This window comes from Podarcis erhardii, assembly GCF_964252035.2.
Source record: "Podarcis erhardii genome assembly, chromosome: 14".
Lineage (NCBI taxonomy): Eukaryota > Metazoa > Chordata > Lepidosauria > Squamata > Lacertidae > Podarcis > Podarcis erhardii.
This window is the reverse complement of record NC_138503.1, coordinates 32,909,053-32,936,011: the sequence shown is the minus strand read 5'-3', so window position 1 is coordinate 32,936,011 and position 26,959 is coordinate 32,909,053. Positions and strand designations below refer to the sequence as shown.

The 26,959-nt window shown below is 43.2% G+C and overlaps 1 protein-coding gene across 8 annotated transcripts in view; it reads right to left on the bottom strand.

Annotated features, from left to right (window-relative positions):
* Nucleotides 1–26,959, bottom strand: part of USP7 (ubiquitin specific peptidase 7) — a 90,244-nt gene that overhangs the window by 38,591 nt on the left and 24,694 nt on the right. For 5 of the 8 annotated variants that reach the window (XM_081840240.1, XM_081840241.1, XM_081840243.1 and 2 more), the window contains one exon: nucleotides 8,074–8,178. In XM_081840240.1, coding sequence (XP_081696366.1) covers nucleotides 8,074–8,178 — 105 coding nt within the window. Of the gene's footprint in view, nucleotides 1–8,073; nucleotides 8,179–13,659; nucleotides 13,812–15,117; nucleotides 15,270–26,959 lie in introns of those variants that run through there. The other 3 variants (XM_081840244.1, XM_081840246.1, XM_081840245.1) reach the window with 2 other exon arrangements.

Sequence of the window (26,959 nt, the reverse complement as noted above, 5' to 3'; positions counted from 1 at the left end):
GAACCATATAAAAACATAAGAAGAGCCTGTTAGATCAGGCCAATGGCCCAGAATCTAATCCAGCATTCTGTTCTCACAGTGGCCAACACTGGAGTAGCTGTAGCTGGTATACCAGCCAACACTAGCAAAGTGCCCTCCACAGTGGTGGATCAAGGAGTACTCTCAAGCCTCACATAAGTTATTTCAGAGGGAGTAATGGCCCATTCACATCTGGCATTTGTGATGGCTGTCCTCAGTAGGGTGGCTTAACCTCTGATTAAGCAGCAAAAGCCATTTAAAAAGTTATCAAATTATAACAACCAGAATAAGTTTTTAAGGCCAAATAGTTGAAGTCCATACATCCCAGTCCCACTAGCTCTAGAGTCTAGACCAACCTATTTATGTGCTTCACAAGGAATGAACTGAAATGAACTGGCTGAAAGCTCCCATGCAGCTAATCATTCCAAGTGACCCAAGTAAATTAAGCCAAGTCACAAGTGATGGGGAAGGGCACATACCTCACCCAGGATTGTTAGTGATCATTTTAACTCTATATGATTCGCTTTCATTCCTTATGCATAGCAGTGAGAGTGACCACAAGGAAGGGCACAGCCCATCCACTTAATATGTTATTGACCCCATAATAATAATCCTCCTATTCTGTTGACTGTAATTTGTTTTAAACTGATTTTAAAATTGCATTTTAAAATTGCTGTAACCCACCCTTGGACCTTGTGGTGAAGGGAAGATAAGAAATCAAGTTATACTAAATAATAATGATTATGATGCTATCTGGTCCACGTTAGGAAACTGTACACCACAAGCAATGAGCCCGGGCTTTAGATTCAAACTTCTTGAAGTTGTATTTATCATTAAAAAAAGCACCAAATTTCTCCATAGAGCCTTCAAGACAACTTTAAAGAAGGACAGTAAAGCAAGAATTTAAATTGGTTATAAGGTTTTTTTAAAGCGGATTTTTGTACTTAATTTTATTAAATTCATTTAAATATGAATACATTGTTCTATCCGGAATTTTAAAAAGTAAGAACAATTAAACATCAGTTTAGCAAGTTTTTTGTGGGGAGTGGGGGTAGGCTGTATGCTGGAGTTCCTTCCAATTCCTAGATCCAAGAGGAATTCAACTGCTGGAATAGCTAGACAAGTTTCTTGCTAATGGTCCCCTAAGTAGGGGTTATTAAGGCAAAAGGAAGTGGCCCTGTGCTAGAGGGCAAATAGGTGGGCCCATCCTCAACTGTCTGGTAGAAAGACAAAAGTCGGGGGGGGGGGGAGAGAGAAAGAGAGAGAAGGAGGGAGGGAGGGAGGCAATAACTTATTGGGGTGTTAATGCTGTGAGTCCCTCCATCATATCATGTATATATCATGTGTAAATAAATTATATATCCTAAAGCTACCACAGTCTCTGCTGTCCCTCATTACAAATAAAACAAACCATAGGAACTCCTGGAACCTTGCACCTCTTGGAGACTGGGGTGGCATGAAACAATATAATCAAGACCACTTCAATCAAAAGACTCAAACAGACCACCTTCTGAATTAAAACCACCAATGCAAGCTTGGTCCTTCTATCAGATAGGCAGGTGCAAACCACTACAATGCAATGCTCCCTGCTATCATCTCAGCCAGGCAGCCTAGAAGGGTCCCATTAAAAGCCTTGCAGAGGTCTGACACTTTGAAGAAGCAACATCTCACATAAAACTAGAACCTAGAGACATTCAATGAAGCTGAATGGTGGGATGGCCAGGAATGACCAAAATCTAAATACTTCTTCACACTGCATGTAGTTCAAAGTGTGCTCACCTGCATACAATTCTTTGTCACCTACGACTACCAGACAAAGGCTTTAATACAAGACTGATGTAGCCACTTATGAAACACTTCAGAGTCTTGCTAAATGAAATATTAAATTGAATACAAAATATATATACCGTATTTTTCCCTCTATAACACGCAGATTTTTTCTCCTAAAAAAGTAAGGGGAAATGTCTATGCGTGTTATTGAGCGAATGTGTGGTCCCTGGAGCCGACTGGCCCTAGTGCATCACACATTTTCTTCGAAGGTCGTCTTCGTTGTGGTCAGCAGAAGCCAGGGAAGTGCTTGTTGGAGGTTTGGCCGCTCTGATCGCTTGATTGTGTATGCAGCACGACTGTGTGTTTGCTAGTGTGTGTGCTTTGTGAGTGTGTGGTTGCCTGTGTGTTTGTTCGCTAGCGTGGGTGCTTGGAGGGAGTGAGAGAGTGACTGACTGCTGCATCTTCTCCTGCAATTTGCCTTTTAAAAAATTGGAAGCAGCGGGGCAGTAAAAACCACCTCCGAAAGCCCCATTTTTCCCTTCTAAGGCTGCAGCTCGGCTTTGGGAGCCCTGAACCCCTGCTTTGTTCTTGAGGGATCTTTGAGGTTTTCCCTTTAGCTTTAACCCAGCCCCCTTATTTTACCAGTTTATCTTCATTCTCGGTGTGGTAAACTGATTGCAGGCAGCCACACGTGCGTTTGAGAGAGAAAGCTGTTGCTTTCCTGCATTCTGCCTCAGGGTCTTACTGCCCACCAACTTCTGTTTCGTTACTGTGTTTACTGTGTTTGCTCAAACGGAACAAAGAGCAGAGAAAACCCCTCCCCTCCAGGCAAGCAGAGGGGAAAGCAGAGCGTCCTTCCTTCTAATTCCTCTCCGTGCTCCAGTGCTGCTGCTGCTGCTGCTGCTGCTGCTGCTGCTGCTGCTGCTGCTGCTGCTGCGTCTAGGGACTCGCAGGCAACATGCAGGTGGGGGGGGGGAGAGAGAGAGAGAGAGAGAGCGCGCGCTGGCTGGCTTGGGTGGGTGGGTGGGGGAACTTTTGCCTTCCTTTCCTCCCTCTGGTAAAACCCCTCTCCTGCATTCTTAGCCAGCTGCTTCTCCGCACACCCCTCTCGGTGCTCCTTGTCCCTTCTATGTTTTTCCTTCCCTCCCCACTTAAAACGTGGTTACAAAGCACGGATCCACATGGATCCTCAGGATCTTTGCCTTGGGTCACCCCAAATTCACCATCAGATCACATAGCATGTCCATGGCTACAGCCTGCACCAAAAAAAATCACGCACCCACTGTTGCCTGGGGCTGCAATGGTACAAAAACGTGGTTACAAAGCATGGATCCACATGGATCCTCAGGATCTTTGCATAGGGTCACCCCAAATTCAACATCAGATCACATGTCTGTGACCACAGCATGAAGCACAAAAATGATACATCTACTGTTTCATTCAGAATTTTTTTTCTTGTTTTCCTCCTCTAAAAACTATGTGCGTGTTATGGTCAGGTGCGTGTTATCGAGTGAAAAATACGGTAATTAATGCAGACTACAAAGAGCATACATGGCAAGCCGAGCCCACAAGGAATGCTTCCGAAAACAGGAAGCTTTGTTATTATACGTTTATTTGAAAGGTGCAAAAGACAGCCTGACCACCATACTGACTTATTCCCAAGGTACTGGGTTACAGTTAAAACATAGGTGCAGTCACAAAGTAATCTAGGAAGGCATCTGGAGATTCCCGCAGATGCTTAAAGTATTGACAGAGCTATGGCTTCCTGCATGATTTAAAATGTTCCTCTCCCTTTAGATTTTTTATATATGGGGGTGGGATGGATGTTTGAGTGGGCTTAGGAATTTGTTAGATTTTGATGAATTTGTAATTTTTGCAGTTTTTATTTGTATTGTTTTATTGTTTTCTGGGTTGTTTTTGTTTTTTGTTTTTTGTTTTTATTGTTTTAAGGTTTTATTGTTTTAGGCTGCGAAAGAATAACATTAATTGCCATCAATGGAGGCTACTATGAGGCTTGGGATTGCTACCGTGGAGGGGCGAGGGAGGTATGGCGGTGGGGGCAGATGTTATAGGCGAAGGGGATCGAGATATGGATAGGCTCGTACCCCTTCCAATCTGCGCCTCATCCCGAGGGACGAGGGTAGGGTGAGCAAGGATTACTCACCTCCGTCACTGGTGCTGTGCAATGCCAGGTCTATAGGCAACAAAACCGCCACCCTGCGAGATTTCTTTATCTCGCAGGGGGTCGACCTGGCTTGTGTGACGGAGACCTGGGTGCGTGAAGGGGATACTGTTACCTTACGAGAGATGGTGCCCCCGGGTTTCTCCGTCCTCCACCAGTCCCGGACTGTGGGCTGGGGGGGAGGGGTGGCATTATTAATCCGGGAAGATTGTCCTTTCAGGGCTCTTCCATCGCCATCGATCCCCGGCATTGAATGTGTTGGCCTAGTGTGGGGCTCCGAGGAGAGCTTGGCTGTCTGGCTGGTGTACCGGCCACCTAGCGCACCAGCAGCCACCCTGTGGAGGCAGTGGCCGGCTGGGCCTTGGAGTTCCCTAACCTATTGGTATTGGGGGACTTCAACATCCATGCTGATGCCACTCCCTCCTCACAGGCTCTGGACCTGGTGTCTTCCATGGCGACACTAGAGCTCTCCCAGTTTGTTTCGGGCCCCACACATCAAGCAGGCCACATGCTGGATTTGATCTTTGGCGTAGGTACAGATGTGATCATGTCTCCTTCGATGAAGGTGCTATGGTCTGATCACTACGCTCTGAAAGCCAGGATTCACTTTCCACCCCCACCCTGCTTAGGTGGCGAGCCAATTTGGGCTTGCCCGCAGAAGCTGATGGACCCTGATAGATTCCGCCAAGCCTTGCAGGACCTTGCTCCCCCTGGCGACTCACTGACTGAGCTTGTTGATGGCTGGAATATCCAGCTCCTGGCAGCCATCGATGAGATCGCACTGAAGCGCCCTCTGCGACCCCGCAGAAACCGGGCTCCCTGGTTTACCGAGGAGCTCCGGAAAATGAAGCAGGACCTCAGACGGCTAGAGCGAGTATGGCGGGGTGCCCGTAACGGAGCCTCAAGAACATCTTATAGGGCTTTTATGAAAACCTACGAGATGGTGTTGAAGGCTGCTAAGAAGTCCTACTTCTCGGCCTCCATTGCCTCCGCTAGCTCTCGCCCGGCGCAATTATTTAGTATAATTAGGTCTTTAACGTCCCTCGAAGGACAGCCAAATTTAAATAACAATTTGACACACAGCTGTGAGGCATTTGCGAGCTTTTTGCGGAGAAGGTCTTGTTGCTCCGCCATGACTTCCCTGCCAATTTGGATACAATAAAGGAACTGGAGGCCCCTCGACTGTCCTCGGGTCCAGTATTGGACCACTTCGACCGGATATCCCCAGCCGATGTGGACAGACTCCTCCGAGCTGGAAAGCCCACCACCTGTCCACTCGACCCGTGCCCGTCTTGGCTGATTAGAGCGTGTACAGACAAGGTGTGGACCCTCCTGGGGGATATCATCAATTTGTCCCTTGGCACAGGGACATTCCCAGGGGAACTGAAGGAGGCAGTGGTGCGCCCGCTCTTAAAGAAAACATCATTAGATCCTTTAGATCTATCCAATTACCGCCCGGTTTCGAATCTTCCGTTCCTGGGTAAGGTGATTGAGAGAGCGGTTGCTGAACAGCTTGGTGGGTTTCTGGATGAAACATCGGCTCTGGATCCATTCCAGTCCGGCTTCCATGCTGGTCATGGGACCGAGACGGCTCTGGTTGCTCTAACAGATGATCTTCGTAGACAGCTGGATCGAGGCGGGTCGGGGCTGCTGATTCTTCTAGGTTTATCAGCAGCTTTCGACATGGTCGATCACGAACTTCTGGACCACCGCCTTGCTGACGTGGGGATCCAGGGCACAGTCCTTCAATGGCTGCGCTCGTTTCTCTCTGGTCGGGGACAGAGGGTGGCGCTTGGGGGGGGATTGTTATCGCGCCACTCCTTGGTGTGTGGAGTACCTCAGGGTGCAATACTCTCCCCGATGCTTTTCAACATCTTTATGCGCCCCCTCGCCCAGCTTGTCCGGAGCTTTGGGCTGGGTTGCCATCAGTATGCCGATGACACCCAACTCTATCTGTTGATGGATGGCCATCCTGACTCGGCCCCAGACACACTGACCAGATGTTTGGAAGCTGTGGCTGGATGGTTACGTGGGAGCCGGTTGAAGCTAAATCCTTCGAAGACAGAGGTCCTGTGGCTGGGACGGGACGATATGGGATTGGGGGAGGCAACTCCCATCTCTTGCGGCGGTGCAATTAGTGCCAGCACTGTCCGTTAAGAGTTTGGGTGTAATCTTCGACACCTCCCTTTCCATTGAGGCGCAGATTGCAGCTATAACAAAGGCGGCAGTTTTCCTTCTCCGCCAAGCTAAGCAGCTGGCTCCTTACCTCTCTCGCCCTGACCTAGCCACTGTGATCCACGCGACGGTCACCTCCAGACTGGATTATTGTAACTCGCTCTACGTGGGGCTGCCCTTGAGACTGACCCAGAAACTCCAGTGGGTGCAGAATGCTGCAGCGAGACTCCTTACGGGGTCTTCGCTACGAGATCACATTCACCCAGTGCTATACCAGCTGCACTGGCTCCCAGTGGAGTACAGGATCAGGTTTAAGGTGCTGGTTTTAACCTTTAAAGCCCTATACGGCCTAGGACCCTCGTACCTAGGGGACCGCCTCTCCTGGTATGCCCCACAGAGAAACTTATGGTCTTCAAATAAAAACATCTTGAAGGTCCCAGGCCACAGAGAAGTTAGGCTGGCCTCAACTAGAGCCAGGGCTTTTTCGGCTGTGGCTCCGACCTGGTGGAACATTCTGTCACAAGAGACTAGGGCACTGCGGGACTTGACATCTTTCCGCAGGGCCTGCAAGACAGAGCTGTTCCGCCAGGCCTTTGGCCAGGGCACAGCCTGACTCCCTCCCTCAGCAATCTTCGCGGAGCTCTGGCCCAGTGGTGGCCAGTGGCTTGAATTTAATTAATTTTATAATGAATGATTTTAGAGTGTTGTTTGTGCTGTACTTTTGTACTGTTTTATTGTTGTTAGCTGCCCTGAGCCCGGCTTCGGCTGGGGAGGGCGGGATATAAATAAAATTTATTTATTTATATTATTATTGTATTGTTGACATGATTAATGTCAGGGAAGAGTTAGAAGTTTTCAGTTTATCAGAGGGAGAAAGCATTCCCCAAGGGAGGAAGAAGAGCAGTGAATCTAATAGAAGGGAGCAAGAGGAACAACAGGGAGGGACCGGCTGTTCACAGGAAAGGCAAGGGTTAAGTTCTAGCTCAGATTGGGAGGAGGGGAGATACAGGCCAGCTCTAGCCAGGAGGTTAGAAAAAAGAGCGGGAAGGGAAAGGCACGTTTGACATTTTGAGAGTGGCTGGTCACGGAGAAGCAGAGCTCAGAAGGTATCTGAAATAAGTGACTCTGAGGAATAATAGTTTAGAACTGCTGATAAGATTATTTTGTTAATACACAATAAAAAGTTATAAAAGAACAAGAAGCATTTGTGTGGTGATCTGAAGACAACGACCAGTCCTGACAATTAAGGCCCACGGAACAGACAATAAGCCATGGCTAGTTATCCCCTCCCCCCACCCCATGAGCCATACTTTACTGGAAGGCAAAGCCCTTTTGTCTATCTTAGGAGAAAAGAGCAACACTTTTAATAACTTGTGAATGAACAGGCCATAAAGTGAGTTGGATCACAGCATTTAATCCAACACCCCAGTTCCCAAACTGGCCAATCTGAGTCTTCAGGAAGGCCACACACAGAAACACACCCCTGCCGCCACTCCCCAGAAATTGGTATTCAAAAGCATGCTTCCTCTAAATACAGGGGTCCCATGTAGCCATCATCAGGCAAAACCACAAACAGCCTTTTTCTCCTCCATGAATCTGCCGTAATTTAAAGCCCACTTACTCACTAGCCATCAGCAGCACATCCTGTGGCAATGAGTTCCATAAAAAATAATAAACAGTGTGCAGAAAATCTTTCATGTGTCCTGATTCATTAGATGACCTGAGTTATTGTCTTACAAGAGAGGGAGGAAAAACTCCATATCCATTATTTCCACACTATACGTTGATTTGTAAACTTCTACCATGTCTCCCAAATATATACATGAGGATGCAAAAGCCTTTCAGGTCCATCAAATGGATATACTACTCACTGCAAAAAACAAGCGAGCTCCCCACCCGCATCAAAGCAAGTAGAAGGGATGACTCACCATCTTCCATGTCTTCTTCTGTGTTGTTGTGACCATCAGCCATTGCTACATTCCCATTGATGACTGGGTTTTGAGTAATTCTTGGTGGATCATCAGCATCTCCAGCTTATTGGGATAAGGAAAACAGAAATAGATCAGTAACCTGGATCTTGAAAGTAGTACTGACAAATTACAGTGGTACCTTGGGTTACATACGCTTCAGGTTACAGACTCCGCTAACCCAGAAATATTACCTCGAGTTAAGAACTTTGCTTCAGGATATGAGAACAGAAATCGTGCTCCAGCAGCATGACGGCAGCTGAAGACCCCATTAGCTAAAGTGGTGCTTCAAGTTAAGAACAGCTTCAGGTTAAGAACGGACCTCCGGAAAGAATTAAGTACTTAACCCGAGGTACCACTGTATGCAGATCTAAAACATAGCAAAATTATGCTATATAGTAAAAAGCTAATATTTCTTCTAAAATGAATTAAGATCTTACTTTGGGTTCTTCACATTTGGTTGTATCAAATGTGAACCATATTCCGAGTAGCCCACTGAAACAAATGAACATAACTAATTTAAGTCCCTTAAACTCAATGGGTCTACTTTAAATAAAGCTTATTTAGATACAACCTTCTGTGCCCACAGCACTGTCAGAACTAGCCTTTAGCAGGCTTCTGACTCCATTACTTTGTTTATACTATGCTACTAAAAGTTATCTAACTTTATGCAAAAATGTTTCCATATTTTATCAAGAATCACTGTTAAAGTCAAGTTCCATTTTTATTCCTTCCTTCCTCGCAGCAATGTAATCCAGCAACAAATGCAAAACAAGTCTCAAAAGCTGCATTTCTCCAGTTCACATTACACATTTAGCCTTCAAAGCCTATTCAGCACCCAGGACAGAGCTATACAAAGTTAACACTGGTCTATGGTACAATGATGGTGCCTTCAGTGCTAACACAAGAGAAAGCCTGTTCAAGTAAAGATTTTCAAGATTAAAGGAAGGCTGACTTCAGCACTCTCACGAAGTCTTAGAGACAACATACACACAGTGCTAAGGACATATTTTAAGATCTTTTAGGCTGCATTAATTATGGACTGTGACCATTTCCTTTTCATGAACTGTTTGTTGTAACTTGTACGTCTGAATGAGAGAGAGAAGTGTTGTTGTTTTTAAACAAGATGCATTGGTGCTTGCCCTTTAAGTATGCTTAGAATAGGTGGCTTTTAGGAAAAAGCAGCCAAGGAGGCCTCTGATCTACATCCAGAACACATCAAGAGTGGTTTGTCCTTGGGATGGCTATTTTTAGTGTTAAAATGGTACAGGATGAAAGGGTAAAAGTTCTACTGCACTCATGCTACAGTCCCAATCCAGCTGTTTTTTTCTGAAGAGAAGGCAGCTTCTGTGAACAGCTTTTAAAAAAGCATGTTTAACATGAATGGTAGTCTGGCACTTAAGTCTTCACCAGCTCTAGACCTCACTCATTACACAATCCACCTGCTGCATCTTCCTGCTCTGGAAAGGCTTCCAGGTTAGTCTGCAATGCTAAAAGCTTACTTCCTAAGAGCATCCACTTCAATTCAGTTTTTCTCTGGTAGCACAACTCAAAGATCTATACTCTTAAGAAATATTTCCTCACAGAATGGGTGTTGCTGAGTTCTGCCTGTGAGAGAACATTTATTGTTGCTGTCACAATTAGACAGATTACTTTCCTCTTTTCTTCCACCCAGGTTTAATACCCTGCAATGACTTAGCATGCACCTTCATTTTAAGAGGATGTGCTCCCCGTAAAACAACACCTAGAAACTCAACGTTTGGTTAGATAACTAGAGGTATTCACCTGATTTGTGTACCCTGCAAATGGAACCAGTTTAAAATACATAGACTGAGCATGTTTTCTGTGCCTCAATGCATAAAAAGCTTGGCTTCTGGATCACAACTGGGTCAGCAGCTTCAGCATCCAAACCTATACAAAAGGCCAATAATGTCTACAGCTCCACCTTTCTCACAGCATAGCTGTGATAATAAAAAGGTATTTGAAAACTCTTTGAAAGCAACAATTTAATAAAGATCCACCATAAATCCCTGAAATATCAGGAGACCACAGAAGCCTAAATAACAAGACTTGGGAAAGAAGTGGGGGGTAGTTAAGCTCACATATCCCAGAGGCACTTTCCCATTTAAAACATCTCCTGCCCCTGACCCAAACCAAATATTGTTCTAACACAGAGCTCTGAATAAGCCATTTTATGATATGCAAGACCAAAACACTTTGCAGAGATGGGAATCAAGTGGAGTGAAAGGCCAAACTGGTATTTACCATCCAAGTGTGATGCAACAAAATTATGGTAGTGAACATGTGTGCACTATTGCACTCAGTGGCATGCCAGAATAATTGTCCCTTTCAATAGACTAATGCATGCGCCTCAAAACACCAGTGAGAGTTGGGGGTGAGTTGTTCAAGTCCAATGATTTGCTTTAAGAAATTTCAATAATGTAGATCTGTTACATGCATTCTCTGATCACACAGACACTGCCTACATTCTTCATGAGGATTCAAGTTGTTGCAGAGCAAAACAAAAAAGATGAGGTTTTTTAAGTTCAAATCTATACTAACGTAATAAAACCAACACTGAAACCAAATGTCTATGGCTGTGGAAGTGCTAAATTCTCCAGGCCAGCCTGCAAATGTGGATTGTCAACTCGGGGCAGATCCACACCATATATTTAAAGGACGTCCAATGCACATTTAAAGCACATGACTTCCACAACCTTCCCAAGCATCATGGAAACTGTAATTTGTTAAGCATGCTGGGAATTAGTAATGTGGAAAAACAGCTTCCTGGATTCTTTGGTAGGCGTCATGTGCTTTAAACGTGCATTGGATGCGTTTTAAGTGTTTGGTCTGGATCTGTCCCTGATCTTCCTTCTTTTGTTTGCGCTGGGTGCTAAACAAAGCTATGCCTGGCCCAAACAACAATTTTTTTGTGAACACTTGTATATAAATTTGCTTTGTCTTTTTTCTCTCTCACACACCCCTTACTGTTATCCATCGTATTGGCCCAAATATAAGCCGCAACAGAATACAAGTCACACCTTTAAAATTGGAGAGGGGAAAAGAAAAAATATCTGAATATAAACTGCTCCATTCCTGGCTGCATACTTTTTTTGGGGGGGGGGGAGCCACACTGCGTTGCCAGCAACCTTTCCCCTTCCTTGTTCTCTCCCTTCTCAACCTTGGGGGAGAGGACAGAAGACTATGCGTGGGGTGGGCTCCTGGTGCTGTTTGCCCCACGCTCCTGGCTGCATACTGTAAGGTAGTGAATATAAGCCACACTTTAACTTTTCACAGAAGGAATTTGGTAAAAAAGTGAGGCTTGTATTCAGGCCAATACAGTATATACCACTTTGAGCTCCTTGGAGGAAAGGTGGGATAGCAATGTAACAGGAATACAGTGGTACCTCGGGTTACAGACGCTTCAGGTTACAGACTCCGCTAACCCAGAAATAGTACCTCGAGTTAAGAACTTGGCTTCAGGATGAGAACAGAAATTGTGCGGCAGTGGTGCGGCGGCCCTATTAGCTAAAGTGGTGCCTCAGGTTAAGAACAGTTTCAGGTTAAGAACGGACCTCCGGAACGAATTAAGTTCTTTACCCGAGGTACCACTATAATTGAAGGAAGGCACTGGAATTCAAGTAAAATCCCAGGCACCTGCTCGTATGTGACTCTCAAGATCATTTAGAAATCTGACCTGTATTTCCAGGGCTGGAAATTAGTTATATTGAGATACAAGTCTTCCTACTTAACTAAAAGAAAAGCTTGTTATTGAAAAATAAGTTTTATAAACATGATGGTTGCCACAGGAGTTTCTCCTGCAACCAGTCCAATAGAGATCTACATGTAAATAGGGTGAAAATGGACCAATGCATTACCAACAGAGTTTTTGGTGTGGCAGAAAGGGGGAGGGGATAAGAGTCTTCAAAAGGACCCTCATCCAAAAGCTATAGACATGCAACTAGGACCAGATGGTGGCCAAGAGCTCCCTAGAGGCTACTTACTTAAAACCTCTCATCCCAATATATCCATTTCTACCAACCCCTTTCCCAGCATAGCAGCCCATCTACAGCAAAATATGTGCTTGCATCCCCTAGGACACTTAAGGATTAACTTAGCTTCACAATGGTGTGCCAAAGTCTTGTCACTTACATTTAAATGTCTGTCATGGGAATAAAAATATATCCTCCAGAGATATACTCAAGTGAAGTACAGCAAATCATTTTAAAATTAAAATTTTCACCTAGAGATGTGAGGGCCAGGGGGGGGGATTCCCATTTTTGTTAAAGCCTTTTTTGTTTTTCTGAAAAAAGGAATAAATTGAGAATAACTGGGATTATTAAATATTTAAGACAAAGTGTTCAGATATTTGCTCACTCAAAATGATTTCCAAAACTGTGCAACAGGAAGACAATTCCTGTACATTGAGGACAAGTAGGTCTTGAGCTGTACAATAAGAGTATAATTCTCAAAGTTGAAGTTATAATAACACTGCTTCTGCATTTTGAGTGGATTACAAAGCAAGCATCATACTGAGGGCTTGATATTGGAAAGGTACTTTCAGATGTTGCAGAATACAGAACATATTCAGGTATTTGGCCAACAGATACAGTCTGGGATTCTGCCAAGCGCATCCCTCCTGCAACATAGTGGCTAGGCCTGTGCACAATACAGTCTCTGACTCCTCTTGCTTCTTACCTACTTCAAATTCCTCCATCTTCTGCACATGTGAAAGAAATCGATCTATGTTGGAAATGCACCAAATCAAGAAATAAACTGGCAAATGAAAGGGTAGAAGCTTGTTTCGATCTGGGCAAATTTTCAGTTTTTCAAAGTCCATGATAAATAGGATGACAAATATGAGAAAAGAGAAACTGATAGTGATAGCTTAGAAAAAGACTAAATACCATGTAGAGTTCATTGATTTTTGTTTCCCTTCCCCTCTTTCCACCAGTTCTTTTTATGGAAATGCATGCTTTCTACCTGCTTGACAAGAGGACTGGAGGAGACACAATTTGTTTTACTGTAATGTTGAAGGTTTCTATTCTTATTGTTTTTGCCTTTTCCTCATAAACTGGCAAAACCAAAGGGATGCTAGGTTCTTTACAGTGTAGCAGCTTGTATATCCAGGTGTAACAAAAACTTAATAAATTAAATCTCTAAGTACTGTCTGAATAATCTGTTTTTTAAAATTATCAGACGTTATAACTTTATGGTAAACCAAGTGATACATAATGCACTAAATATTCTTAAGAGTAACAGAGTGGCTTTCAACATCTAAAAGAATGCTAAAAAAAGTAGTATTGCATTTTTTCAATTTCTCCAAAAGAAATCTGCTGCCCCTCTACCTCAAAAGAAGGGAGGGCATTTTCCCCCTCATGAGAGGATGTATCTGTTGCATAAAAATTGATCAGAATTCTCTCTGGCATCAGTAATTGCACAGTTTGCAAAAATCCCGTTGAAGGACTAAAGCATCTTAATGTGGTTTTCTATGTACTTTTGCAAACAAAAGTTCTGCAAAGCTTAAACCAGATATTAAGATCTCACCTGAGTTGAAGACATAGAGTTCGAGTAGGCTCATGATGATTTAAAAGTGACGGCAGGTGGAGATCGTTCCTACCAGTGCAGAAATGTAGTGGTAAAGAGTGGCCTAACATCTATCTATTGTGTCCAACCAGCTTGATGATCAGCTACATCACCTAGAGAGTTGCAAGAGAAGCGATTAACCCACCCAGACAACGTCCGTGGTTCTCAAGATACAAGATAAAGTTCCCTAATCAGGAACAGCTTCTGAAATTATACAAACTCCTTCCCAATAGCTCTCAGCTAAGTTGGGTCAAACCAATGTAGTGTGCCCTCTTCTAAATGTGTATAGCAGGGAGTGCTACTATAGCTAGTTATGGAAGCTTCAAGGAGGGGCTATTCAGTCTCCCTTTTAATAATAATAATAATAATTTATTTATACCCCGCCCATCTGGCTGGGCCTCCCCAGCCACTCTGGGCGGCTTCCATAGAAACCAAAAATACAGTAAAATCACACGTTAAAAACTTCCCTGAACAGGACTGCCTTAAGATGTCTTCTGAATGTCAGGTAGTTGTTTATCGCTTTGACATCTGCTGGAAGGGCGTTCCACAGGGCGGGCGCCACTACCGAGAAGGCCCTCTGCCTGGTTCCCTGTAGCTTTGCTTCTCGCAATGAGGGAACCGCCAGAAGGCCCTCGGCGCTGGACCTCAGCGTCCGGGCAGAATGATGGGGGTGGAGACGCTCCTTCAGGTATACTGGACCTTAATCCAAGGTACTCCCATTCCCTTTTAATCCAAGGCACTTTGCACTGCACTGTCCACTAACATGGTAAGTGCTATGAAATTTTCTGCATGCTTGGCTCATTCTCCTGTGCTAGTCAGGGGCCAGTAGCCTGTAGCGCAACTAAGAAAGCCCTGTAAGCAGCCTCTATAACACTGCTGTTCTGTTTAAGTGGCTGCAAATGCTGTTCTACTGCCAGTTGGTATGTTCCTAGCACCCGGAAGTAGCTATCACTACCTTCAGATAACCAGATGACTGCTAATTTGTATGGCTTTTCTACAAAGATGGAATCAACCAAATCAAGGAACATGAGTTGTTTTTTTAATGGGGGGAGGAATCTGTATTACTCAGATGAGTTAAGACTCACTTGTTTTTCGCTCTTAAAAGAAAATGCATGTTTTTACCACTATAAGAGCCTCAGAGGTTATATCCAATACATTTACACAACAGCATATTACTGCTGTTAGGAGAAACAGGGCCTGCATCTCTTTGCCCACCTAGGAAAATAATCACCAAATTTGGGGACTGTAATAATTGCAAGAGAGCTTCCATAAAACTCTGAATAATTCAAACAACTAACTAAACATGAGGGGAAAGTATGCTAAATGAATGGAGATAGCCAAAGTTTTACTGCACCCAAATCGATCAAGCCAGTGCTGCTCAAGACGATTTTGATGATGGAGGAACGGGGGGAGGCTCACTTTCTCAAAGGTGTTGGCTGCACATTGTCGTTCAGGAGAATTTGATTTGATAAGGCTCAGTAACCATAAAGTTTATAAATCACTTGCTCTGCTAAGCACAACTGGTTTTTCGAATACTGGAGAGTAATGGAAAAAACTGGTAGTTGCTCTACTATTCCTTAAGCAGGTAAGTCAGAATGCTGGACCCAAGAGTTCCGTGACAGTTGCTATCCCTGGTTCAGCCAGTGGCTGGAAGCTAAGTTTCAAAAAAGCTCTTATCTCCAGCCACACATACTTTTTTCGTTTTAAAGTCCCATAGGGTAAGAGACATGTAAATTTCATTTCTAAGTAAGAAAACATACCAAATCAAAGAAACAAAACACTAATGGGAAAACTAATCTGAATTACTATCTCATCGTCTACCTTCATAGAATATTTCTAACTTCAACAGTGTTTTAAACATAGCATTTACTTTCTAAGGGAAATGCACAATACAAAGTCCAGACTATACCAGATGGGGGGAAAAACCAAAGAAGCAGTGCATTTGCTGCACAATCCTATACATGTTTACTTGGAAGTACAGCTGTATTCAATAGGGATCATTCCAAGGAAAAGATATAGGATTGCAGCCAAAAAGGACATTCTTAAGAGAGAAGGAGTGCAACCTAACAAATCAGCAGCTATGCACAGATTTTTACTGCAAGGCTCAGAGAAATTAACAGAGTTTGAATGACAGGAAAACTCGGTGAATTAAAGCAAAGGGCTGAATGAAGTACTGCCATCCAGGAGTCAAACTAATTAGTACAATAAAAAGTGGTATTTACTTCACACATAAAAAATACCAACAAACCCCACCTCCGAGCAGGAATGAAATTCTGAATGTCCACAAATGCATGTTTCTATGCTTACTTAATATATAATACTTTCTTATAAAAATAATCTAATCTCTTTAATGTATGCACAATCAGAGTGGACCCCCCCACAGCTTTTATAATGTGTGAATATAAGGAATGAAGGTTCCAATCTGAGTTAATGATCATGAGTATTGACTCTGTACGTGTCTTACAACTGCTAATACAGTAGATAGATAGATAGATAGATAGATAGATAGATAGATAGATAGATAGATAGATAAAGATCTAGCAAATGCAGCTGCATTGATCCATAAGAAAAACGCTCCTAAAAGTTGAGTAATACCTTTATTAAAGGTAAAGGAACCCCTGACCATTAGGTCCAGTCGTGACTGACTCTGGGGTTGTGGCGCTCATCTTGCTTTATTGGCCAAGGGAGCCGACGTACAGCTTCCGGGTCATGTGGCTAGCATGACTAAGCCGCTTCTGGCGAACCAGAGCAGCGCACGGAAACGCCGTTTACCTCCCCGCCGGAGCGGTACCTATTTATCTACTTGCTCTTTGACGTGCTTTTGAACTGCTAGGTTGGCAGGAGCAGGGACCGAGCAATGGGAGCTCACCCAAAATGCCACAAAGGTGTGGGAAGCTTCTGAGTTCTCCAGAGCTATTAATCAATCAAGATGTAACACAAGCAGGGTATGGGGAGAAAGAGGGGAGAACAGTACAAACTCAGGCTGACCTTTCAGCAATGAGGCCAACTTGTAGATTCAGTTCCAAGACTGAAGAGTTAGGGGTAAATTCCATTTTTACCACCCTAAATAGGGATTTGTTTTGGTGCTGAAAAAATAGGACTCCAACCCAAGCCAAAATTAGTAAATCCATGAAACTGTGGAACAGAGAAACTGATAAAAAGAAACTATTCTGTCTATTAAGCAATGTAACAATGTTGTTAAACTATATATCAGATGTAATTACACTCTGCAGATAAAACATGAGCTAAATATTTACTATTGTTACTTGCTTAAAACAAAACAAATTTCCTCCCCTTTATCCCACATTTTGATGAGCTGCATGAACTATGGGTGCTGAAATTGCCTCATGAGCCTGGATAAAGTAGTAACAGCTACAATGATGCAATGCTTGTGAAAAAAGGAAATGCTGTTTTGCATTGCGTCAAAATGTAAGAGACATCAGATTCTAGTATGATCTAGCTTGGTTGCTGGGAAAAGCAAGCAGAACTTGGTGCCAATAAAGGGAAGAATCCATAGCTATCAAATTCCCTGGAAAGGAAGTTTTCACCTCACACTACATTCACTCAAGGTGCTTTGCAATCACCTTATTCAAAAACAACACTGTTTTCCTGTAAAAACATTTTCTTGTGAGGGAGGCAGTGAGCATGAAGTAACATTGTTTTATGTACTATACAGAATACAGGAAAGGCTTGTGACCTACATCATGGCTTTAATACCTGCATCTATTTTACTGAAACTCATCCAGAGGCAGCAGCAGAGCTGCTCCAACCAGTTCTGGATCCTGCCAATGCAGATTCTTTGGATACAAGTCAACATGCTAGGGTGGTGGTTCAATAGGGCTGAGACAAAATGAAATGCTTTGCCAATCACCCTTCCAACACAACTGGAAATTATATCCCACAATAATTAATCCAGAATTAAGACACCGCCTCATAATTGCTAACCTGGCTAAGAATCCTCACTTGATTCATAAGTGTATACAGTATTGGAAGAGGGAAGGAAATCACTTGGTTACTTTTAACAACCTTTTGTGAGCAAAACAACATGGTCACTGGGTAATTTTCTGCATTAAATGATATTGTCCTTGTTGACCATTCTGGAGAAATTAGTCCTACTGCAAAGTGAAATTGGAATTAAAAGTCTGAATTCAATTTGTAAGGGAAAAAAAGAGGGGCAGACTTATAAGTTGTTCTAATAACAAAAAGTTATACAAAATTATAATTGCAAACAGATCAGCCAAAGCACACATTGTACTTTCTGGGGCTTGTCTCCCTATCTCAAAATACATTTCTCTCCACTACACGGAGCACTATGTGGTGCTCTCTTGGCAGTAACAATGGTAGAAAACTGAACTTTCTGAATATAGTACCAGTACCACAGAATTCAGCTGTGAGAAATTGTACCTCTATTAACAAAAAAAGGAGCCAAGGTCTGCCAAAAACCTTGGAACACCAATGCAATCCTTTTGCAATCTTAATTATTATGTGTTTATATTGTGTATATATAACTGTTGCAAGCTATTATTTTTTAAAAAAGGAAATCATGGTAAGTATCTAAATGAACAAACAAACCCACAAACCCATCGCACTGAAATAACTATTTTTTATAATCAATTCCATTCTCCCCTAACTTTATTATGGAGAACACGAAATGTGCTTCACACTGGGACCAAGCTGCTGCCTCCCTCTCACCTATCAGATGAGATTCCTTGCCACCAATGGCTACCAGGTGAGTGCTTAAGTATATGGCTGCTTTAAGCACACACACCCTATGATACATTAGAGATGCATTTACAGTCTGCCTCAACCCCACCTAGTCCTGCCTCTGGACAAAACAACTTATTTGTTGTATTCTTTCATTTGCAGTTCCTAATTTTGTCATTTGCAGTTAGAACTTTGTTCAAGGTGCTTTGGAGCAATTAAGCTAGATGCAGCTCGCTCCCTCTCTCCCTCCCTAATTCATTCATACATGACTTTCATTCATTTCAGAACAACTTACTGCCTATTTGGGAGTATGGTTATAACCAAGATGCTGTATCTTCAAACTCAAACGCTAAAAGTACACAAATATAAACTATTAATGAAGATGAACTTTCAATGACTCTCCCCTCAGTGCAGCTTAAGTTGTATCTAAGTCTACAAGCATCAATCAATTTAATCAATTGATTCACAATAACTGAAATAAACATTATTCTGTCTTTTAAACCTGGATCTTCCACAGGACTGATGGATGGACTTGAACTTATTTTAGTTCAAATGTATTAGCACACTGGTCTACACCTGATAGGTCAGGATCCATTACCAGGTCAAAGGCCTGATCTAAGGTGGATAATAACAGCAGCACTACCACCATATAAACATATGGTAAGAAATGGGTTCCCCAAATGCATGTTTGGGTTAAAGGTGGATCGCAGGTCTGAAAAGCTGAAGACTACTGTTTTAGGAAATAACAGAACACTCCATATTATTTCTCTACTATTGATGATGAAAGAAACATTAAAAGATGGCTTTTCATCTTATTTATTTTATTCACAGTGAACAAAACAATACAAATAAAAAGAAAACAATATAGTCTTATGGTAAAAGGAAACACAGATGGATTTTTTTAAAAAATAGTGAGCAAAATGTTGACATCCCAGAGATAAGGTAAATCTTAATATTATTATTTGTAGGGGTGCATTTACAGTTGCAAAATGCTGGAAGAACTTGAACCATCTATTGTTAGAAGCATGGCATAATAAAGTATAGACAATTATGCTGGCAAAAAAAATTAAACTAGTAAAGTTTGGGCATAAAGACAACAAAAGGAAATATTCATTTTATGAAATTTAGTCTGCTCTCATTGATTTCTTTAATAAACAGGATGAGAGGGGTTTTTTATAAAAAAAAAAAAAAAACACTAGTAAAAATAAGGACTTTAAACCACCATGGGTCTTAGCAGCACTTCCCACCTCATTTTTTACCTTTGACAGCCCACTCACTTTCCCTCTGTTTCTTGCAAAAAGAAGGCCCCAGGCCCTACTTTGTGACAACAGACTGTCTCATTCAGTGGCCTTTGAGCAATTTAACACCTTTCACCCCCCTCTGTCCTCCTCACCCAGGTTCTCACTTGGGTGATATGAATCTTTGCCCATAAACATCCACAGCAAGAACCTCCCACTCCTTTTTCAAAACAAAACAAATTCCTTCCAGTAGCACCTTAAAGACCAACTAAGTCAGTTCTTGGTATGAGCTTTCGTGTGCATGCACACTTCTTCAGATACCATTTTCAAAAGTATAACTGAAAGCTTTTGCTTAACATTTGATTATAGCCGCCCTGAGCCAGGCTTCGGCTGGGGAGAGCGGGATATAAATAAAAATTTAGTAGTAGTAGTAGTAGTAGTAGTAGAAGAAGACTGAGAGCCTTCCTTTGAGCTCCTCAAAAAACCACCCTTAATGAGGTTTTGCAACATGTGTTTAAATTTTCAAAATCAGACGAAAGAAATACAGTACTGTATTACGTTGGCTGGCAGCCTTAGCATGCAACAATTGAGAGGCACTCTGTGTGCTCTCTTTTGCCCAGAGATAATGCCAATAACACTGTAGCACAGGTGGCAATTTGTGATCTCTAAGCACTGCTGTCAACGCTACCAACAATCTACCAACCTCTTTCATACATTACAGTCACTGCACCTCCCATAATCATCACTGCTATAGCTCTTATTACATAAGCCCTCCTGACAAGAATCATAGAATCAAAGAATCTTAGAGTTGGAAGTGACCCCAAGGGTCCTCTAGTCCAACTCCCTGCAATGAAGGAATCTCAGCTAAAGCATCCATGACAGATGGCCATCCAACCTCTGCTTAAAACCCTCCAAGGAAGAAGAGTCCACCACCTCTCGTGGGAATTTGTTCCACTGCTGAACAGCTCTTACTGTCAGAAAGTTTTTTCCAAATGTTTAACTAGAATCTCCTTTCTTGCAGCTTGAACCAATGGTTTGAGTCCTACCCTCCAGAGCAGGAGAAAACAAGCATGCTCCCTCCTCCATGTGACAGCTCTTAAGATATTTGAAGATGGCGATCATATCTCCTCTTTTCCAGGCTAAGCATGCCCAGCTCCTTCAAGGCTTAGTTTCCAGACTCTTGATTATCTTGGTTAATAATCATAATCATAATCATAATCATAATAATTTATTATGTATACCCCACCCATCTGGCTGGGTTTCCCCAGCGACTCTGGGCGGCTTCCAACAAAGATTAAAAATACATTAAAACATCAGTCATTAAAAACTTCCCTAAACAGGGCTGCATTCAGGTGTCTTCTAAACATCAGGTAGTTGTTTATCTCTTTGACATCTGATGGGAGGGTGTTCCACAGGGTGGGTACCAATACTGAGAAGGCCCTCTGCCTCGTTCCCTGTAACTTCGCTTCTTGTAGTGAGGGAATGGCCAGAAGGCCCTCGGCACTGTACCCCAGTGTCCGGGTTGGACAATGAGGGTGGAGACGCTCCTTCAGGTACACTGGGCCAAGGCCGTTTATTAGGGGTTTAAAGGTCAACACCAACACTTTGAATTGTGCTCAGAAACGTACTGGGAGCCAATGTAGGTCTTTCAAGACCGGTGTTATGTGGTCTTGGTGACCGCTCCCAATCACCAGTCTAGCTGCCGCATTCTGGATTAGCTGTAGTTTCCAGGTCACCTTCAAAGGTTGCCCCACGTAGAGTACATTGCAGTAGTCCAAGCGGGAGATAGCCAGAGCATGAACTACTCCTGCGAGACAGTCCGCGGGCAGATAGGGCCTCAGCCTGCATACCAGATGGAGCTGGTAGACAGCTGCCCTGGACACAGAATTGACCTGCACCTCCACGGACAGTTGTGAGTCCAAAATGACTCCCAGGCTGCACACCTGGTCCTTCAGGGGCACAGTTACCCCATTCAGGACCAGGGAATCCTCCACACGCACCCACCTCCTGTCCCCCCAAAACAGTACTTCTGTCTCGTCAGGATTCAACCTCAACCTCAACCCATTAGCTGCCATCTATCCTCCAACCACCTCCAGGCTCTCACTCATACAGTACCTTCACCGCCTTCACTGGTTCCGAAGGATGTAGAGCCGGGTATCATCCGCATACTGATGAATACCCAGCCCAAACACCCTGATGATCTCTCCCAGTGGCTTCATGTAGATGTTAAAAAGCATGGGGGAGATGATGGAACCCTGAGGCACCCCACAAGTGAGAGCCCAGGGGTCTGAACACTCATCCCCCAACACCACTTTCTGGACACGGCCCAGGAGGAAGAAGCGGAACCACTGTATAATTCATTGGCAGGAGTGCTCAATTGGCTCTGCTAGGGTGCCTGCTCTGCACTAATCTTCTCACCATCTTGCCCCTCCAACTCATGTGCAGTGATGCTGGTGCCAGGCGGCCAGGTAAATGCAGCTGCATCTCCCCAATAGCTCCTGCTTGGTTCTGCTTGGTTCTAATTCCCATCTTTGATATGGCTTCAGTGCAAGGTCTTGGACAGAGTTGCTGTCTCCGAACCATAGTTTTACATCTTGGAAAGGTGAATTATAGTGAACTACTGTACTTGGTTGTTTGCTTTCACAACTGGTCACTGAATAAAAACCTACTCTTTGTATCTAGGGGTGTGTGCTGGTGGGAGGTAAGTGTTAATACAGAAAAATGGGCCTCCTGCCACTGCATTAAACTGTAGTGGCAAGAAATATTCATAAAGGAGATCCGACTCCACAACACTAATTTCCCCAGCCAGATCCAGTGAGGTAAAGGTGGTCAGTCCCCCATTCTGCAGGAACATAGTTAAATCTTTCTCTCCTTTCTTGTTGTCCCACCATGCCAAATTCCAGGTGAGGATATTAAGATCTTTCTGAGGTCTACTAAGTCAGAAATGAGAGCTCTCAGGTGGTCTCTCTGTACCACCAGTTCCAGTATGGCTGGCTATATCACCAGCATTTGGTCTTGAGGATGCATAGTTTTTTGATGGTGGGTTCTTATGGGAATGGTTAAATGTCAATTTCCCTTCCCTAGGTGAAGACTTATTCCATCTTGGATGGAAGTTCCTGCCATAGGGTTTTGGGAGCGGTGAGGGGTTAAAGGTATCATCCCTACAGAGAAATTTTTCTTGTCGCCCTTGTCTCTCCCTACATACAGGAATGTTATTGGGGTAGGTTATGTATGGAGGCACTGCATTGCTGCTAGTGCTATCATTATATGTAATAATAATAATAATAATAATAATAATAATAATAATAATAATAATTTTTTATTTATAACCCGCCCTCCCCAGCCAAGGCCGGGCTCAGAGCGGCTTACAAGCAATAATAAAAACAAGATGAATGATTACAACTTAAAAACAAAAATAAAATACAACATTAAAATAATGGAACATTAAAATATTAAAATGTAGCCTCATCGCAGGAGAAGGAAATAAAAAAAGAAAAAGAAAAAAAAAGAGAGGGAGGGAATCAAATTGGCTCCAAGCCAAAGGCCAGGTGGAACAACTCTGTCTTACAGGCCCTGCGGAAAGAAATCAGATCCTGCAGGGCCCTGGTCTCATGAGGCAGAGTGTTCCACCAGGCCGGAGCCAGAGTTGAAAAGGCCCTGGGCTCTGGCTGAAGCCAATCTAACTTCCTTAGGGCCAGAGACCACTAGGGTGTTGTTATTTATGGACCTTGAGGCTTTCCGTGGGGCATACCAGGAGAGGCGGTCCCATAGGTACGAGGGTCCTAGGCCGTGAAGGGCTTTAAAGGTCAAAAGCAGCACCTTAAATCTGACCCTGTACTCCACTGGGAGCCAGTGCAGCTTGAAAAGCACTGGGTGAAAAGCATTCTATACCCGCTGGAGTTTCTGGGACAGCTTCAAGGGCAGCCCCGCGTAGAGCGAATTACAGTAGTCAAGCCTGGAGATGACCGTCGCATGGATCACTGTGGCCAAGTCGGGGCGGGAAAGGTAAGGGACCATATAAGATCACTTGACCAGTATCCTTTTCGATATAAGCTTGGTACAGTGTGTCTATCAATTGTTTCTTGTTGGATGGATGGTTGTGGTCTGTATGTGAATTGAGATCTTTGTCCTAGGGAGTGCTTGCCCCACTTAAATGACACGTTGTATTTTGTGAAGTTTTGTGAAGTTGGGGAGCAAAGATCAGAAGGTATCTGCTGGCAGGGCTGTGGAAAGCAGCTGTCTGAAATCTGGAGATCCACTGAAGACATACTGACCTACACAGATCAAAGGTCTGACTCAACACAAGACAGCTTTGGATGACCATATATGTTCATCTTAATTGTTTCATGGCACCTTCAAGTCTAGTAAATGCTTACAGATGACTACTTCTTTCATATTACCAAATGGCTTACTGCCTAAGAAAGTTTATCCTGAAATACATTTGTGGCCTCTTAAAGACTAGTAAGACTAATTTTGGCTGTAAAATATTGAAAAGTACTGAATTCTGCTGGAATTCACCCCAAATGTAGCAACTGAAAACATCAAGTGAAGACAGAAATCTAGTCTGCTCACCAAAATAACAGGTCAAAACTATAGGAACATAGAAATCTGCCTTATATTGAGTCTGCCTGACAGCAGCTTTCTGGGATTTCAGACAACCATCTCTTGCAACCTTACCTGGAAATGCCAAAGGTTGTACTTGGGGCACTCTGCAAGCAACACAGATGTTCTGCCACAGAGTTATGGTCCTTCTTTATACAGTACACTCTGAAATGAATGCTAAACCAGCATAATTCATCAGGAAGAAAAGTGACAGCTATAAATCCAACACCATTACTGATCAGAAAAGCTACAGAAGATCTTCTCCAGTCAATGGCATTTCCCCATCTTTCTTTTTGGTCATATTTGTACCTTGCCTTTCCTCCAAAGAGCTTATGATGGCATACAATCCATGCTTGTTCTATCCCCATCCCAATCTGAATGCAGTCCTGAGAATTTAGTTAGAACACTGAACATGGGCCAAGGAGATCCTATCTATTCTTAAGCCTGTATCCAGTAAATATACATCTTTAACGACTACACTCCATCACCAGCTATGGCAATACAGTTACAGCATAAAAATGCTGGACACAAACACCATGAGCTACTACCATTCAGAATACTGAAGAGCCTGAAAATGTAACTGTGCAAATGTGGAATCTCCCACCAGAGGAGGATTGCTGGAAATAACTTAAACAAGTGGGGAAATTTTATCTGTACCCATTCCCAGGCTAACTTTAACATCTGGGTAGAAGAATCCACCTGTCAAGAATATAATGCCCACCCACCTGACAAAATCCATTGCACTTGCTTTAAGGTGGATCTCACAATCCTTTCCAAGTAGAGAAGAGTGGGAGCTGAGCACTCTTTATCGCAATCTCTCCCAGATCATGGCAAGTGCAAATCCACTGCCATAATGTACTTGGAGAAGGAATTGCTGACAAAATAAAAATGAGCAGCTCAGATGAAAGAATTTGTCGTCCTGTGAAGGGGACCTGGTATGACAGTGCACTGACTTTTCCTTGTCTAGTGTCTGAATTATTTAATACAATAAGGAAGACTAATCCAAGGCCGGGAGGTAGGGGGGAGTTAACGGCCTGTTTATGCTTTGAGTTATCAAGATACAAAAATTCCTTAATTCCAATCATTCTCCAGTTGGCTTAATACTATCAAAAAGAGTTAGAAATTACCCTGTGGATTCAATGGTTACAGCACACTGAAAGCTATTGCTCAACCCCCCCCCCCAACTTCTTAAATTCCACAAAATCCCAACAGCATTGAACTTTCTGATCAAAACCAGCTTCTCTTAGTCACTTTTAGTGACTAAGTACCTCGACCTCAAAGTATCAGTGGCCTTATGGTGCATAAGCAGCTTGTTTCCAAAAAGTTGGAATGCAGAATGTAAATTGGCTAGGTGTTCATCAAATAATGCACTTTATATCAAATTCAGAAATTAATGCACATTCCACAAGACCTCTGACACCATTTGAAAATTTAATTTTACACACAAACGGACATGCAAAAAACCCCACCTTCTATCTATGCTTTATAGAAAAAATAATGAGTTAACAACTGGACGATGCAATTCTTTATAACAACAATGGAAATCTGACACAGGTATCAAAATTAAGGAGGTGGACTGGAATAATTTGTGGGCTAAAAAACATTTAAATTACTACATCGATGGCATGTAGCTATATAAAAAAAATACTCCCACCTCTGCTGGAGAGGCTGCAACAGGATAGGTACAACATTCCACATGTTGGGTTGTGTGATTACGTACAGCCCTTCTGGCAGAGTCCATTTATGGAAATAAACCACACTGCAGGTCAACATGTGGAAAGTACCCCAAATTTGGGGCTGCTAACCATTTTAAGAGAAGAGCAGCTTGACCTCTATTAAAAAGAATTACAGTAACCATTTTTCTTCTGGTGGCAGCACACATAATAGTAGTACAGAACTGGAAAGGAATGGAATATTTGCAAATACCTTGCTGGAAACAGAGTGTAAGGGTAATTGCTTTATCAGAAAAAATTAACAAAGAGACTGCACACATTGAACAATACAAGAGATGCAGATGACTTTACTGAAATTTGCCATCCTCTGATAAAATAGTCAAATGATAATCCTGAAGAATAGCATCCACTGGAATCACAAACTGGACTGGGGCAAAACTTAATGGACTGATCTGTCCTGCAGGGGACAAGATGGCATGGGGAGGGAATTTCAGTTTTATTACATACAGCTTCTGTAGACTTCGGTGTAAAGCAGCAGAAGCATAGTGGCTGACAGGCCAACTACTCAGCCCACCCTCAGGACAAACTGTAAGGTAGCCCAAGACAGCATATGATTCAATCACTATTCTGTGCACAGGCAATAACTTGGGGTGCTGTATTTCAGACTGCTTTGTGCCCGTAACCTCTGAGGTCCTTTAAGTGCCATCATCTATGAGGGCCTGTGAGGAGTCCATCCCTACATACTCCCTCAAAAACGTTGTCTCTGTCTGAAGCCCAGTTGTACACTTTTGAGAACAGCAAAGCAACGCTTTACATAAGGGATAGTCAACATGGTATCCTATAGATCAGGGGTGGCCAACTCCCAAGAGACTGTGATCTACTCACAGAGTTAAAAACTGGCAGTGATCTACCCCCTTTTGGGGGGTTCGGGTCAAAGTTGTTGAGTTTTTTCAGGGAGGAGGCAAAATGCTGAGCTTTTTTTAGGGGAGCCACAGTTGTTCAGCTTCTTTGGGGGGAGCCAATGATCTACCTGTGATCTACCGC